Below are 12,957 nucleotides of genomic sequence, written 5' to 3' on the forward strand. Positions count from 1 at the left end.
ATTCAAGGCACTTTTCTTATTTCAAATCTTTTTTCTTATTTCAATACAAAAGGTCTTGATTTATTGATAAGCACATCCATTTGTGTGAAAAGGTAGACATACAATTAAATTTGGTAGGGGATCTGATTGATCATAATACAGCTTGAGACAAAAGATACATATACATAGCTTGTTGTTCGGTGTGAGCCAAGGCTCCGTGTTGAAGGCCGTACTTTAACCTATAATGGTTTACTTTTTAAATTGTTATTTGGATGGAGAGTTGTCTCATTGGCACTCACACCACATCTTCCTATATCTATATAATTATCTATACTACAAAATTATGAATACATACATATTTTCATCTAAAATAGGTACAATTCCATCAAACTATAATCGATGACTACATCTTTATTTTTGCTGTAATCGATTAAATTACGATTACATATAATTGAAAATGTCTTCGATTACAGATAACGTTCGATTACTAGAACAAATGTAATCATTTCCAATCGATTACTATATAGGTTATGATTATCGCATCCTCCTGCTGTGAGTCGCGAGTTTTTAGAGATTCGTGGGTCCGTTGATCACTTCTTTGGTTTGTAGTTGATAACTTAAAACATATGTTGTCCATTATTCACAAGGTATATACACATTTTCATTAAAAATAACTAACAGATCAAGTTCATTTTTGTTTGTTTTCTATTTCTCAATCAAAGAGTAACACACCCTTTTTTAATTATGAAATTTGTCAGTTTCTGAATTTCTGCTACGAATATGTCTTTTGTCACTTCAATTTCTCTCTAGTTGTTGCGATCATTGAAATAAGATAGTTGAAGACCCTTAAATTAGAACTTAAGGATGAAATGCACTAATTACTTTCTTTCTTTCTAAACCAAAGCCCATTTGACAAAGGCTTATAAACTGAACAAAATGTCTTGATCAACCTTCCTCTTTATTCACATATAACCCTGTGGCATTCAATCAATTTGTGTTTGACAGGTTTGTAAAGTTAGTGATACAGGCACATTTGGGCCTCTTGGCTTTTTCTCCTTTATAAAATCCAATTATGCAATGGAAGGTATGTGTTTATGTATGGGAATTCTACACCGTTTAAGCATATAACACAGATATGTCTATCTTCCTTTCAGGGTCATAGAAAAGGCATCAAAAGGCGAAAAAGGGATAAAAGAAGGCCGTACAATAAAAAGGTAAATTCAATGATAACACTGTCAGGTAAATTTATTTGATTGACTGAAAAATTTTCAAGCCAATGCTGTTCCTGCATACCAATGCTTAATTGTTTTACATTTTCTTATCGGGGCCTTTTATAGCTGACTATATGCGATATGGGCTTTGCTCATTGTTGAAGGCCGTACGGTGACCTATAATTGTTAATGTTTGTGTCATTTTGGTCTTTTGTGGATAGTTGTTTCATTGGCAATCATACCCCATCTTCGTTTTTATATTAAACTTTACAGACTTAAAAGAAGTGAAATAAGCATTGATTTAAAATAACCACACCACTACCCCGAGGATCCAAGTATGTATTTTGTTCATTTACCTAGAAGAACACAGGATTGTCCAACCACAAAAAAAAATGATGCCCTGTTCCTTTTCCTTCCTTCTAAAATCTTGAAAGAATACGGTTTTGACTTAGTACTTAATGTTCTTAAACTATGTTACCGAATAAAAGATTTTGAAACCCCAAAAATGGTATGACTTTTATTAGATGAGACAGGCTAATGTTTGTCCCTTGTGTATTTGTATAATATATATCACAATCCTAAGTACCACTATACAACACTGCTTCTTGGTTGTTTCAGACATATATACTTGAACTACTCATCAATATACATGATGAACTATGTGCATTGCATAGAGTAAGTAAGAAATGTGTCCTAAATTAATGTTACAAAAGAAAACAAAATGTTATTATTACAATATAATGTGTCCATACGTGAAGTAATAGTTATTGGTAGAAATCTTGATCATTGTTTGACTTTATTCTTGGCAATATTTTTTCTTATGTTTTTTCATTATCGAGAGAATTAGACGTTTAGTTTCCCGATAACCATCATTTATATTTTTGATTTGTTTCAGCAGTCCCGAAGTTTTGATAAATCAAATGATGAAACCACTGGTAGCAAGAACACAATATTCACAGAGGTAACGAAACAATAGATGCTTAATGAGAATTGTTTATTTGAACTTGATTATTTTAAACATAGATACGTTATCCCAATACCCTTGCTTAATCTAAGCGGGGGCATACTGTGACGTTGTTAGTACATATGTTTGTTTCATCAAAATCTCATCATGGAATCAAAACTGTATAGTTCGCTTAAAAAATATAAGGCCACCAGAGGACAACACTTGGCGTTCATCGCAGCCCTCATCTTTGTTGTCGTAAATGTTTTCACGTAATCTTCTCCTACGAAACTACCGACAAAACTAAAAACAAATATAGGGTGAATGATTTTAAGAATATCTAGTATATGTTTTATTGTTTCGTCCACCAGTCAAGAAATAGGGCTGAAACGGCTTAAAGTATAACATAGGGGTAGATGCATTATTGTTTAATAAAATGAAATATATTATATATAGATAAAAGTGCATACTCCTCATAATAACAAAGCTACTTTCTTCCTGTTTTCAACAATATTTAATGACGACTTCTTAATGAGTTATTGTTAGTAACGATATTTAGGGCATACGATACAGTTTTGATTCCATGATGATATTTTGATGAAAATTTGCAGAACGGCTATTTTTCACCTGATTAAATCAAACACGTTATCAAAAATATACCTTCATGTGCTACTTTTTTTAGTAAAGTGAGATCGAAATTTCAGTTATTTGCTCAAAATTCAGATTTGTAAACGTATTTTTCCTTCCGACCAGAACACAAACTTTGTCTTGCTTAAAAAGATAAACACAAGCTGTTTTTTGCTAAATTATTTGTAATTTCTGTTTTATATATAAATTCTATAAATTTATACATTTTATTTTTACAAATAAGTCATATTTATTAATGTTAAGGATTGTAATAAAAAAACTACATTTTTTGCTGTATACTATTTATCAAATTAAAAAAAATTGCACTATTGACCTTTTTATGAAAATTGGTACATATAATATTCGTACGTAATTAAACCAAATGTCATTTTAAAGAATAGGGGTCCATGAACTCGTTTTTAAGTTAAATAATTTTAAATGATAAAAATCAGTCGAAAAATGCATCTGTTCCCGATAAGTTTGACGTCACGAAAATAACAATTTACGTTAGTAACGTCATAACGTCCCATGTAACTGTATCGTATGCCCTTGAGCAAACGTTTATGTTTTTTTCTGAAATTAAAAAAAAATACATTAGATAGAAAATCTGCAAAACAAGTCTCATGACTATAAACATTGAATGACATCTTTAGAACTTATACCCCGAACCAACTTTTCTTAACTATGTTTCCATTTCTCCATATACTTCGTCGAAAATGATTTGCTCTGACATAATTGAATATTTTTTTTCTAAATGTGTTGAATAAATATCTAGTTAGTTTCTTCGTGTTTTCCCGGTCAATCAACAAACATCGCTGCAATGACTGAACATATTACATAAGAGTAAGTGATTGTCATATATATTTACAACCATATGTTTTACAGAAAATCAGTCACAGCAATTGTGCAAAAAAAGTCAAGATCTGCTTATTCAAACACTTTTCATATATTATCAGAATTCTAGAGGACTTATTGGCCTAAAGGTTGCATTTCTGTAAATAGTGACAATGTAATTTCCCATAGGAACTCCTAAAACTGTACCACCTTTACTTTGAAGTTTTGAAAAAAAATCATATCCTAGAACGGAAAGTTCATATGCACTAGAAGTGTTTTAAAAGTCAAAATATAGGGCTGTGCGGCATATTTTCAACGTTAATGGCCGAACTTCTCAGAGTTTAAACTAAAACTAAATTTCTTAACCTTGACTGTAGGATTACCACATATTTCATTAAAAACAATATGCATATGTATATTTACTGATAACATTCCAAAGTAATGTCTCTATGAGATAAAACATAGAGATCATAACTGGGAACCAGTATGTAAGCAAAATAAATTATCTATGAATATTCAATATCTCCCTAAAAAGAGGCGTGGTTTGAGAAACATCTGTCTTTAAAAAGTGCAACCTTAAGATCTACGGTAATATTAAATTTCAGAAATCGTCTTTTGAATGACACTTAATTTGGTATAATGTCGATTAAAAACTTTATCATTTGTTTTTAATTCTACGTTATTATTTAGCCAAACTTGGTTTTGATTTAATAAAGTGTGGGATGATTTTATAAACACTGTTGTTGAAAAATTAAGAAGCCTATAGTTGCAGCTTATATCAAACTATTTTTTCAGGTACGTTGTCGTGTACAAGCAAATACAAGTACAAAATTAAAAGTGTGTGACGTTGTTACCAGAACAGGAAGCTCGAAAGTGGTATGTTGTGCAACAATTATTGTTTTGACTAAAAACATAAAAAATAAATTCGGCATTTTCACGAATCGCTATTAGAGGTTACAATTGTTACTGATTTTTCATATTGCTTAACTCAGTTAATAAGACCCAAATAAATGTTAAAAAAATTTTGGGAATTGCACGAACTATTTTGAATACATCACCTACATGCAAATTGACAATCACTTGGAATCAAATTTCTCCAAAAGATTCAATCTATGTTCGCTTTTTCTTTTTTATATAGAGCCACGTGTACGATCCGTATTAACTACGTTTTTTAAAGTCTACCTGGCCGACCATACACTTCTTAGAAGATGATTGAGCAAATATGTTAGTTAAGAACTTATAATGAAACTATTAAAATTCCAAATAACATCCTGTATCTATCTGTGCTACCTTTTTCAATATTACTATCGTTAAAAAACAGTCTTTACCTCGAAATTTATGCAATTGACATAGGATAATTTTTCAACAGAACATAAAAATATTGTTCGACCTAACATATACTATTAAAGGCCTCTTCTTATTTCATATGAGTCGGGGTTCCTTCGGATACTTGTTAAAAACAAGAAGATCAATGAAGACATGTCTTTTAATATCACTTTCAGATATATGGATGATGTTCTGTCCATTAACAATCCACAATTTTCGGATTGAGTCCATTTAAAACATTCCCCAGCATTCGAAATTAAGAAAACAACAAACAGGTTTTCCTCCAACTCAATTTTATACCTATATCTCTAATTTGACATACACAGTCATCTCGCATGTCCCAGTACCAGAATCTATGATAAACAAGATTTTGGTATTATCAATGTTCCGCATCTTAATAGCAATATACCAACTTCACATGGAATATACATTTCCCAACTTATTCGGTATTCAAGAGCAGCTTGTAGCTACTGCTCAGATTTTTTAAAATGTCACAAGAGTCCGAGTAGAAAATTAAGGATCCAGGGAAATGTCAAAGAACGTGCCGCCCTGAAAACTTTCGTAGTAAGGTACAAAGACCTTTTTTATATATATTTCGTATCAACTTCACAAATAATACACGATGGTCTTGAGTATATTTTCTGGGTACTAACGTTGTTTATCATCTAAATAACGTGCTATAGTATTTTTCATTTGGTGTTTTGAATATTAATTTTACTATTTAGTCTACTTTTGGTCTTGAGTATATTTTTGAGGTACTAATGTTGTTTATCATCTAAATAACGTGCTATAGTATTTTTTCATTTGGTGTTTTGAATATTACTTTTAATATTAAGTCTATTTTTGAGGATATCCATTTGACGTGGCTCGGTATTTATATATCGCGCCATTGCGTTATTGTGCTATTGTTTTTTTTTGTATTCTTGTCTTACATTTTGCTTATGTGCTTTGTCTATATGCCTCTTTGAGTTTCTTGTTACATGTTTTTTTTAAAGTGGTTAAGTATATAACACAATGTTGACTGCTCTACCTCTATTTTGACATTTTTACCTATGATGTCTGTTTGGTTTTGTTCAAACATCGTTGTCAATATAGTGGAATTTTATGCGACTGTCATACAAGTGATCGGTTTGGTTACCCGGGTTTTAATCAACAATTTTCTATTTAAGAAAATACCTGTACCATGTCAGGTATATGACAGATATTATTAATTCATTTGATGTGTGTGAGCTTTTAATTTTGCCATTTGAATAGAGAATTTCCGTTTTGAATTTTCCTCAATATTTTTGTGAATGTTTTTTTTCGTTTCTAGTAACACGTTTTTGATATTCTTTAATGTTCATTTTAGTTTTCAAAAGAGGAATTTAATTTTGCAAAGATGGGAATGATTGTACTGAATATTCTTGCCGATGTTTTATATGATCTTCTTAAACAAGACAAACAAAATATGAAGCCTAGGAGTGAATGTGATATAACGTACTTGTCAAAAGAGCTATGGAGTCTTAATAAACATATTCCGAGTAATTCAGGTGGCCGCAAATATCCTTGGGCAAAGACATTGCATGATATAAAGAATACTGATACAGCTACTGGAGATGACATAGAGCGCATACGACTTACCAGGAATGAACTTCAACACTCTACGACATATGAACTTGAAGACAAGCGTTACACTGACCTGTGTCATATTATAGAGGATCTTTTAAAACGATTTGATAAACGCAACAATCCAAGGAAGCTGTATTCAAAACGACTCAATGATATTTTAGCCAGAACAATTGGAAATGAGGAAGTGAATGACATTCATCATCAAATTGAAAATGAAATTAAAACACAGTCGGGTAAGATTGATTTGAAAATCACATGATTTCATCATCCATGCTCTACGTTTCAAAATTTTTGCACAGTCATTTATTAAATCTATAGTTATCAAAACAAGTATTTATAAAAATGATTCAAGCTTTGTACGCAAATAAGAAACTCATACATATTTTACTTTTATTTTATAGAGGTCTAAATGATATAAGTTTTATATGAGTAAATAAACTCATTATAGAGACCAGGAATGAAATTTGGTATTACCGCTTGACGTGCGTTTCGTCTACAAAAGACTCACCAGTTACGCTAGAATCAAGAAAAGTAAAAAATGCAAAATCACTGGGCTGGTGATACCATTGGGGAATAAAACTCCACTAGCAGTGTCATCGACCCAGTGGTTGTAAATACACCCTGTATAACCCCGATACAGATGAAACCGGACGTTGACGCGTTCGAGTCGAGCACACCGTATAGCACTGAGTTCAGACAGTAAGGAATTCATACTTTTAAAGACAATCCAATATCTATTCTTCGTATATTTTGCGCCAATATATTCTTTGCCATAATACTCATGACTTACTAAAAGGTTTTTCAAAAATGTGACATTTTTTTATACAAACATCAAAAAACGCACGACGATATCAATGATAAAACGTGCTTGGTATTTTTAAACATTCAAAACTTAATGTTTCTCGTACCTCATAGTTTTTAAAACATACATTTTTGAAAACTTCATAGTATAAATTAACAAACTAATAAAGATCGTTTGTTTATGTTGTATCTAGAAACAAAAAAAAAACACGTTTTAAAATGTCTCTATTTTCATGTTGTGTACGCTTCGTTGTCATTACACCTTTTTATACTGTACGCTTCGTTGACAAAATATTGCGTTTGTCAATGAATTTTGCATGTATTAGATTATGCTTTGATATGATTATAACCAATATGCATGTTTGAAAATAATAATTTACTTTCATAACATGCAGACAGCAACCCATAATGTCAGTTGTATTGTCGAAAAACACTTGGAGGACATTTTTACATGTGAATTGGTAGGAAAATATAATAACTCAACAGATGCAACTATGATAAAGCATACAGATACACACGTCCGATTTCTAATTTCATAGCATATTTGAAAGTGTTTACCATACAACAGTCAATGTACGGTTAGGTGGTGGGTTGGGTGCCCGCTAACATGTTTAATCCCGCCATATTCTGTATGTGCCTGTCCAAAGCCAGGAGCCTGTAATTCAGTGGTTGTATATATTTTTTTGTTCACACTTTTGTGGAAAAATTGAGCCGTTAGTTTTCTCGTATGCACTGACTACATTTGTTATTTCGGTGTGCTTAATAGCGGTGTGGGCTTTTTCATTGTTAAAGGCCGTACGGTGACCTATAGTTGTTCATTTTTGTTTCGTTTGGTCTCTTGCGAAGAGCTGTTTAAATACCGCATCTTCTATTTGATATAGAAAGTAATCAAATATAATCAATGGATTATAGGTTAAGCCTTTTAGCCTAAATCTCAGAGGCGGGTCCAAGGGGGTCATAGATAACCATAGAGTTACATTAAGGCTCAAGCATAGGTGTATGCAAGGAACATGTAACTGATAGCCATCAGTGGTAACACAGTTACTTTAATGTGAAGATATAAAGATGAAGAGACAACACTCAATATTAACTGGTTTGCTTTCTTTAATTATGTTTTTATGTTTGTTTAATTTTTATGGTATAAAGAGTATGCTTAAATTCCTCGAACATTACAGTCTTTCTACTGTGGTGCAAAAATCTAAATAATTGGTCAGGTCATTCTGGTTATTATACCCTCCGGAATTACGTCAGGGACGTTTGGATTGCCACTGGATAAAATGATGTATATTTTATAACGACACAAATGGTGCCTTTCAACAGGCTATTTATAGACCTCTCTTGAAGTTTTTGCAGGGGTTCGTACTGTGTAGTTAGCGTGGTACTCTCTTTACACGAGACATTGGATTTTATATTCCCATTCGGACAGGACGTGACTGTGTACTGTTACATCCCACACAACTAAATGGGTGGCCGACTTCAGTCAGTTTTTACTGCCGATCGGAAAAAGACCAAAGTGATCATAACTTATAGTATATCTCCCAGTCACCCTTCACCAAATTCTTTCATAAATAAAAAAAAACAATTGGCCACAATATAGAAAGTTTTGCTCTACCTGTTAAATCAAAACATCACTTAACATTATTACAATTTATGCACACTTATGAGAACTCATAATACCGTACATCCTCTCGATACTGTTCATATTTGGCATTGCACAAGTTCGTGCGTTTTATTACGTCTTTACCTAAAAGCGTAGGATATACTGATTAAAACACTTTGGATACACGATTTACTTCTTAGTTGTAATTCGCTTTGAAATAACTATCAGTTACTACAATTACTCCTTTGTCGATATTTTATGTATATGGTTTTTGTGCCTTGTACCGACATTTTGAGTTTAGCCAATTGCAACTGAACTTTTTTATCATGTTGTGCTGTTACACCAGTGTCCTATGTTAAGGAGAGGGTTGGGGGCTCACATGTTTAAACCTGCCGCACTTTGTTTTGTCGGTCCAACGTCAGAATCCTGCAGTACTTTGGTTATATAGATCTGTCATTTCATAAGTTATAAATTATTAACCGTTAGTTTAATCGGGTTTTTTTTCATATTTTTTTTTCATATCGGGGCCTTTTTTTAGGCGACTGTATTGTATAGGTTTTCCTCATTGTTAAATGTTGTACATTGGACTATAATAGTTTATACGCCAACTTCATTTAAACTTTGATGAACAGTTGTCTCACTGGCCATCACACCACATCTACAAAGCTCCGCATGTAAAAAAAAGTAATAAAAAAATTAAAGCAGTTGGAATGCCATCTATGGCATTCGGCAAATTAAGTTCAACGAGCTCCTTCATGTATGTCTGCTTTCGTCTAGGCGAATTTGGACCAACATCGGCATTTGGAAGAGCCTCAAATTGTGAAAAGGAAGTCATTAAAGTTTTAATGACTGTACTATCCTTTTTGAAACTTTCTTTCCCCTGGAATCTATTTATTAACTGTTCATTTCATCTGGAAAAACATTGAAAGTCTCAATTTTCAATAGAAACATTCCAAGCAGATGTACGCGAGTTACATATTTCAATTTTGGCTTTGTATGACAGATATTTTAAGTTCAACTACTTTGACTAAGTTAACAGATAAACATTTACAATAAAATACAGAAAAAGGGTCGCCGACACCATCTCGAAAACCTTGACAAGAAAGTGTTTGTCACGGTTTTTGTCAACGAACTGTACAGTGATTATTTCAAAACGCACAACGAACGCGACACATTTGGTGGAACGAACAATACAGTCCGAGAAAATTTATTTTGTATGATATTGCGTTTATTCTAAGTTCTAGGGCACATTTGAAGGCACGTAGTAATTCAATGTATAGTTATTTAGTATTGCTTAAGGTATTAATACTCAAAGGTGTATGCACGAAAAGATATTCAGCATTGTTTACATCGTAAACCGTATGAAATTGCACCATGTCTGTGCGTTTTGCATCTAGCAGTTTAATCAAACGTTTTATACAATATCTAAAACTTACAACAACTGTATAATTGAATAAAGATACTAACATGCTCATTGACATATTTATATATACTCAAATAAGTTCTAGAGAGGCATTCAAAGTTATTGTAATCCCAAATGTTGTCCTGATTATCGCTTCGAACGCGTCAACGTCCGGATTCATTTGTATCGGGGTTATACGGGGTGAAATAAACTCATCATGAATATCAGGATTGAAATGTTGTATTGACGCCAGAAGCGCGTATCGTCTACAAATGACTTATCAGTGACGCTCGAAAAAAAAAAGATAATTCAAACCTCAAAATGTACAAAGCATCTGTACATGATGTTGTGTTTTGTATACTTTTGTTTGCTTTTTGGTCGTTTTTCGTGTTTTGCCATGACCTTGTCAGTTTATTTCCTCTTATAAGTTATCCCTTCAGTATACTAGTACAACGTGCATTCTTTTGACGTGTCTTAACAAATTTGAAAACAATGAGACCATGAATTGATTAAAAAAAATATGTTCATAGAAATGTTAATAAAAAACTGAACAGTATCTTCTTGTGAAGATGACTACATACCGAATATTGTAAGCACACCAATATTATTTAGTACACTTTATGAAACGAGAATAATAATTAAAAAAAAACGAAATAGTTATCAGGTACCAGGCTTATAATTTAATGAGCCAGACGCGCGTTTCGTCTACATAAGACTCATCAGTGACGATCCGATCAACAAAATTGGAAAGCCAAACAAGTAAAACGTTGGAGAGCATTGATGACCCAAAATACCACAAAAACTGTGCCAACATAATGTTGTACAAAGAGTGGTCCCAATGGTCGTTTATCATGCAGAAAGAATTGCACACTCCTAATGTGGCTACTAGTTTTCATTAGGATTATTTCTTATAAAGTCAAAACCGCAATACAGTTACCAATATGAATGTAGAAGTATACGAGTACATACAAAATATTTTCAATCAGAAAAAAACACATCCAGTTAATTAGAAGGAACCTAGGGGGTGTTCTAATGTACCATTGAAATTAGAATCGATCTGATTGATCTTTCTTGTTACCATGATTTCTGTATTTTAATTGTGATTTTTAAGAAAAAAGGTTTTGTTATAATTATTATGCAATGATGGTTTCATTTATTTTCAGAACTGGAACTTGTTGTGGAAGTTAAACACAAAATAAATAAGTAATCACCATGATAACAGACTTGAGAACTCATGTTTGTTTTTCTGCTATTTCGTTTTTACAGATGGATTAGTGTTATTGTTTTATAAATTATTACATTGTGTAGTATATGTTATAAAGAACTATATAGATTCAATGTAAAATAAAACAGTCTAATCATATATCCTTATTAGATGACGTAACATTATCTTGTATACACTAAATGTGTATTTTATTGCCAATAAAAGTCATTCTGCAGAAAAAATTACAGACGTTAGCAATATTCAAGATGACATAGACACATTTAACTACTTTTGATACTACATCAAACAATAGCAAGAAAAAAAGTGATTATTGAAAACTATACTAGTATGTACATACACATTTATGCATGTGAGTAAAATGAAACAGTTTGAGTTCATGATTTGTATATAAGAAATAAGAAGTAATATCCTTTTCCTACTGGAAATTTAGTACAATTTAGAGTCTTCCGTAAAATCAGAATATTATAATTTTTAACAGTACATATTGTAAATCGTGTATGTACTAGTAGTGTCCTGAGTCTTACTGAATTCTAATTCGTACTGAGAGAAGTTTCGAGTCCTTAAATGATTTGTAAAAACCTAGCCTTTTATTTGATTTCGAAAATATTATTTGTACAGAAAATGCAAACAAACAACCGAATATACCATTGAATATTATAAAAATGTACATTTTGACTAATTTCATTCCTTCAGAAATAGTTTCATTTTAAAATGTATTTTCAAAGGTCGATTGAAAACGGTGGATAGATATGTAATATTACACGGTTATTTAAGAATATCTAAAAAAAAAAAAAAGATATACATTGTCATGTCATCAAATGAATTTCATGATATTGCTAAAAAAATATAAAAAAATATATATTTATGATCTATTTCGGAAAAAATATCTTCAAATACAGAAGCCGTGTGCACAAAAACATAAAAATAACAATAATTGAAACAATAATTTTAAAATATGTTGTTATTGTCAAAGAGATAACATGATAGATCTATGAAATTCCCCCCCCCCCCCCCCCAAAAAAAACTATAATGCAATGGCGATTTTGATACAAATATGGTCGAAAATTGATAATACGGTCTGCGGTCAATAAGAATATATCCACCTAAAGAAGTGTAACTACCTCGTGTTTCGTCTTCAGTCGATATTCTTCTTTTAGGCCAAAATATATTTGTACCGACATCATACAAAGGCTATAATTGTGGAATGTTGTTTTTCGTATTTTGTTTCTATTTTCTAAATAGCTTAGAAATTGTATATAATAACATAGTGTCTTATGCTATTACTGTACAATGTATTGTATATATTTTGTATATAACTATGAAGACTTTTTATAATAAATATTATTATACAAAATGTATGTAGATTGGTATACAGAAATAAGAAGATGTGGTATGATTGCC

At 31.7% G+C, this 12,957-nt stretch overlaps 1 protein-coding gene across 1 annotated transcript in view; it reads left to right on the forward strand.

Annotated features, from left to right (window-relative positions):
- LOC134722449 (uncharacterized) overlaps window positions 1-12,567 on the forward strand; it is a 32,509-nt gene extending 19,942 nt beyond the window's left edge. Inside the window, exons 9-13 of the mRNA XM_063586070.1 lie at window positions 1,134-1,193; window positions 2,086-2,151; window positions 4,390-4,470; window positions 6,269-6,761; window positions 11,495-12,567. Of these exons, the coding sequence (XP_063442140.1) occupies window positions 1,134-1,193; window positions 2,086-2,151; window positions 4,390-4,470; window positions 6,269-6,761; window positions 11,495-11,538 (744 nt within the window). The 3' untranslated portion in view covers window positions 11,539-12,567. The remainder of the gene's footprint in view (window positions 1-1,133; window positions 1,194-2,085; window positions 2,152-4,389; window positions 4,471-6,268; window positions 6,762-11,494) is intronic.
- The last annotated feature ends 390 nt before the right edge of the window (window positions 12,568-12,957 follow it).

The sequence above is a fragment of the Mytilus trossulus genome, chromosome 6 (assembly GCF_036588685.1).
Source record: "Mytilus trossulus isolate FHL-02 chromosome 6, PNRI_Mtr1.1.1.hap1, whole genome shotgun sequence".
Taxonomy (NCBI): Eukaryota; Metazoa; Mollusca; class Bivalvia; order Mytilida; family Mytilidae; genus Mytilus; species Mytilus trossulus.